The sequence below is a fragment of the Saxophila tyrrhenica genome (assembly GCF_035928015.1).
Source record: "Saxophila tyrrhenica strain CCFEE 5935 chromosome Unknown scaffold_15, whole genome shotgun sequence".
Taxonomy (NCBI): Eukaryota; Fungi; Ascomycota; class Dothideomycetes; order Mycosphaerellales; family Extremaceae; genus Saxophila; species Saxophila tyrrhenica.
In genome coordinates, this window is record NW_027041747.1 from 1 (window position 1) to 3783 (window position 3783).

The 3783-nt window shown below is 54.3% G+C and overlaps 2 protein-coding genes across 2 annotated transcripts; both read left to right on the forward strand.

The window, feature by feature from the left end:
- Positions 1 to 577: 577 nt before the first annotated feature.
- On the forward strand, positions 578 to 1315 carry LTR77_008606 (uncharacterized protein; the record flags this gene model as incomplete). Its single annotated transcript, XM_064805837.1, has 1 exon — positions 578 to 1315. The coding sequence occupies one exon, from the start codon at positions 578 to 580 to the stop codon at positions 1313 to 1315; it is 738 nt and encodes a 245-aa protein (XP_064655696.1).
- A 1167-nt stretch (positions 1316 to 2482) lies between these two features.
- LTR77_008607 (uncharacterized protein) lies at positions 2483 to 3550 on the forward strand (the record flags this gene model as incomplete). The annotated part of the gene is made up of 4 exons (XM_064805838.1): positions 2483 to 2502; positions 2604 to 3174; positions 3236 to 3418; positions 3509 to 3550. 4 exons carry the CDS (start codon positions 2483 to 2485, stop codon positions 3548 to 3550), a joined length of 816 nt encoding a protein of 271 aa, XP_064655697.1.
- Between the last annotated feature and the right edge of the window lie 233 nt (positions 3551 to 3783).

A 3783-nucleotide genomic window follows, 5' to 3' on the forward strand; every position in this document is an offset into this window, starting at 1 on the left:
GTCCGCTCATTACGACACCCGCAAGTCCCCGCTCGTTCTGATCCAATCGGTCGTGTTTCGGGCATCTGCTCGTAACAGGGAGTAGAGGAGGGGGGGGGACCGCCGGTTAATTAATTAAACCGGCTAATTAATATAGTAGTAGTGTAATTAATTAGAGTAAAGAATACTATAACTAGTATAGCTAGATAGTGTTTTTTGATAACTATATAAGAGGGTTAAGTGCGAGCTATATAAACGGCTCGTAGATATAGGAAATTAGCCTTATTGTTACGAGACGATAATAGGACGACTAACTAATAACAATGGAACAATAGCGCTCGTAGCTACTTACAATAGCGGCTCGAAGTGGCTCGTAGACTACAATAGCAGTACGGTAAGAGAGTGAGGTTGTGAAGTTGAAGCGGAAAAAAGCCATTGAAGACACCACGCCTCGATCAGGTACGCGAGTGGGAACTTTTTGGCTGACCACCTTTTGCACTTTATCGATCCTCTCTCTCAACAGATTACCACCTTCCACCAATCTTCACTGTTCGAAATCACACCAGGTGGAGTCAGCGACGGTTATAGATCGAGCACGATGCCCGGAAGACTCGTCGATTCGGCATGCCGAACATGCCTCCATCAGGCACTGTCCCGGAGGACCGCGACTATACGTCCTCATTCCTTCCGAGGACACCTCATCCAGAGTGCGCAGACACCTCCACAAGCACGATGCTTCGGCGCGGCGCCATCGCTGCGCTCGCCAGCAGCACCCAAGTCGAAAGACAGAGGACCGCCGAGTAAGGAGGACACGCAGACAGACTTCAATGCCATGAACGTCCTGGGCAACACCCCCGCGCCTACGACCGGTGTAGACGCATGCATGGACGACGGCTTCGCCTTGAACAGCGGTCTCAGAGTCACAGGTGCAGGCGTCATGCTGATCGGGGGAGAAGCATTCAAATGGCGGCCCTGGATCAGCGAGGGCAGGAAAGAAGGCACAATCGGCGCGGGAGCTACAGGAAACGATGAAAAAGGCGTGAAGAGTCCGGGCGGGAAAATACAAAACGCGAAAGGGCAGCTGGACGTAGACAAGCATGCCTGGGGGATACTGGATCTGGCGTGGCCGAAGCCGGATCTGCTCATCTTGGGCACTGGACGCTCGATTGTGCCGCTGAGTCCGGAGACGAGGAGTCATATCAATAGTCTGGGTGTCAGGCTCGAGGTGCAGGATACGAGGAATGCGGCGGCGCAGTTCAATATGCTGGCTACAGAGAGAGGGGTGCAGCAGGTGGCGGCCGCGCTGGTGCCGATTGGGTGGCGGGAAGGGAAGTGATGGGATGGATGCTGATGGAGTCCGAGATGGACTAAGCACGAAATGAACACTCGGGGTGGACTCAATGAGCGGCCGACGACAGCACACCTACTGCTGGAGTGACGATTCCTGGACTATAGCTCGTGGCGATCACAGAGTCAGTACATACCGGATGCTTGAAGTACGCTTCAAATCATTGCTTCGACAGCGACATGGACTCAGTGGGTCACTCGCTGTCATTGAAGCTTGAGTGTGCTCATGTTGTTCTCACAGCCAGAAGCGCATGAAGTTGCTCCACTCCGTCCAGCTTTGGCTTTGCACGGAGGTAGCAGAGAAAACTGAATGAGGTACCGAGTTATCGATTGAGGCAGATCTCCATCTTCCTTGCAGCAAATCATTAAAGGTGACGTTGAGATTTGCTGCGCTTCCAGCCTTCTAGCCGTCCATCGAAGAAGCACAGCATCTGTTGCAGGTCCACTATCGGCATGCAGCCGGATGTGGGTGACACGTGCTGCGAACGATGCAACAATTCTTCAAGACACACCAAATCGACGACGGATAAGACTAATCCAGCACGATTCCCGTTGTTGGCACATGCTTTTGCAAGCATCTGCATGTCTTGCGTTACCCCGCAAAAGTGCAGATGGGGTTGACACCTTCCCCTCGTCTGTCGCGACGTCAAGCTCAATGATTCGGCGCCGCATACGACAGGACGACGATGGCCCATGTGCAGATGGTCTCGCTTGTTCGCACGAACTGATGCACATCACTCACACATGCGCAGCCCTCGTCCACTCGCAGCAGGTTCGCTCTTCTTTCCCCCAGCCCTGCTTGTCCTTTCCTCCATCTTCTCTCCCCAAAGCCATTCTGTTCAGTCCACATTCGCGAAGCTACCCTGCCGCCCCCCAGCACGTTCGTCACTTGACATCTGCCTGCATGCACATCACATCTTCCGCCTGAAAAGACGCTCCACCCGGCCTTCGCCCATCTAGACTTGCAAAGTACCACCTTCGGCGCTTTGTAGATACCTTTTGGAATCCTTCCCAGCTCGAGCTGCCCAACTAAGAACCCGTCAGCCCTAGCCCGCACCCGCCGCTGCTGAAGAGCCATGCATCGAGGTCGTGGCTCGCTTACAAACCATTACCTGGCGAGATAGCGCGCATTGGATCTGCCCACGACGACTTCACCATGTCGTATGCAAATCAACAGTGAGCTTTGTCGCACGCTGTACCTCTTCATCCCGCCGATGTTGTGGCAGTCAGTGGAGGGTTATCAGGCGTAAAACCACTACTGACTAGGCTGTCGCCAGGAATCCCAACCCGAGTCAACAGAAGCGGAATCTCCAACCCACTGCGTCGACCTCGAACACTTACTCGGCGACGCCTTCACAACTCACTCTTCCTTCCGACCTGCCTTCTTCAGCTTTAGGCAATCCGTATCAGCAGGGCTACAACTACGCGCCGGCGCATCAGGACCAGTCGACGTTCGCGTTCCCACAGCATCCATCTTATCGCCCGCCCGGGATACATACGCAGAATCTGTCCCAACAACAGTTCCAACAGCCACCAGCACAGTCACCTAGCAATTCGCGTAAGCGGCGGATTTCTGAACTCGAGCAGCCTGGTTCATCGAGCAGCAACGCCAGTGCTTACGCGCATCCATCAGGTCTTTCCGCGAGTACAGACACAGACATCGGTCTTTCACTTCAGCAGAATCAACTATCAAGTCCCGTGGTCAAGAAGGGGAGGACAAACACGCCATGGACGCCTGCAGAAGAGCAGAGGCTGAAGCAGTTGCGCGATCAAGGCTCAAGTTGGAGTGAGATTGCAAAGCAGTTTCCCACGCGAACGGAAGGCAGTGTGAAGAAGCATTGGTATAAAGTGCGTGCTGTCCACTCGCGCATACTTTGCTTCGTGACCATCAATGTTGACGCGCCTGTAGGACATGCACTACGCCGAGTTCGGGGACGACGAGGTCAGCAACTTCGTTCGCCTCACTGCGGGAACCGTTCACATTACGACACTGACTGACAATCTGCAGAGCGCGGCGCTGTTGCAGGCCATCAAAGACTACGACAACAACAAGTGGAAAGTCATTGGGCACAAAGTGGGGAAGCCGGCGAAGGTGAGTTGAGCCATTGACCGTCCGCCGGCCAAATTGTCGGTCTGTGGCATCGGGGAGATCAGTCGCGCTGACCAGAAGGTCCTTTGACAGGCGTGTGAGCAGTTTGCTAAGGACCAGGGCTGGAAGGTGTAGTGAAATGGTAAAACGGAATCAAAATTCAACGTACGCTGGCATGATTGCTACTGGGCCATCCATTGGCCGTAGTGAGCCGCCGGATGAGCATACTCGCTGTCGAGGCGACTCTTTTTCGATTCGAAGATACCCGCCGTTGTACCGGCTCGGCGTGAGGATATGGGGGGATAGCAAGGATCTCGGGCGTTGTGGAGCGATATGGGAACGCAGGGGGACGGCATTGGGGACTGCTT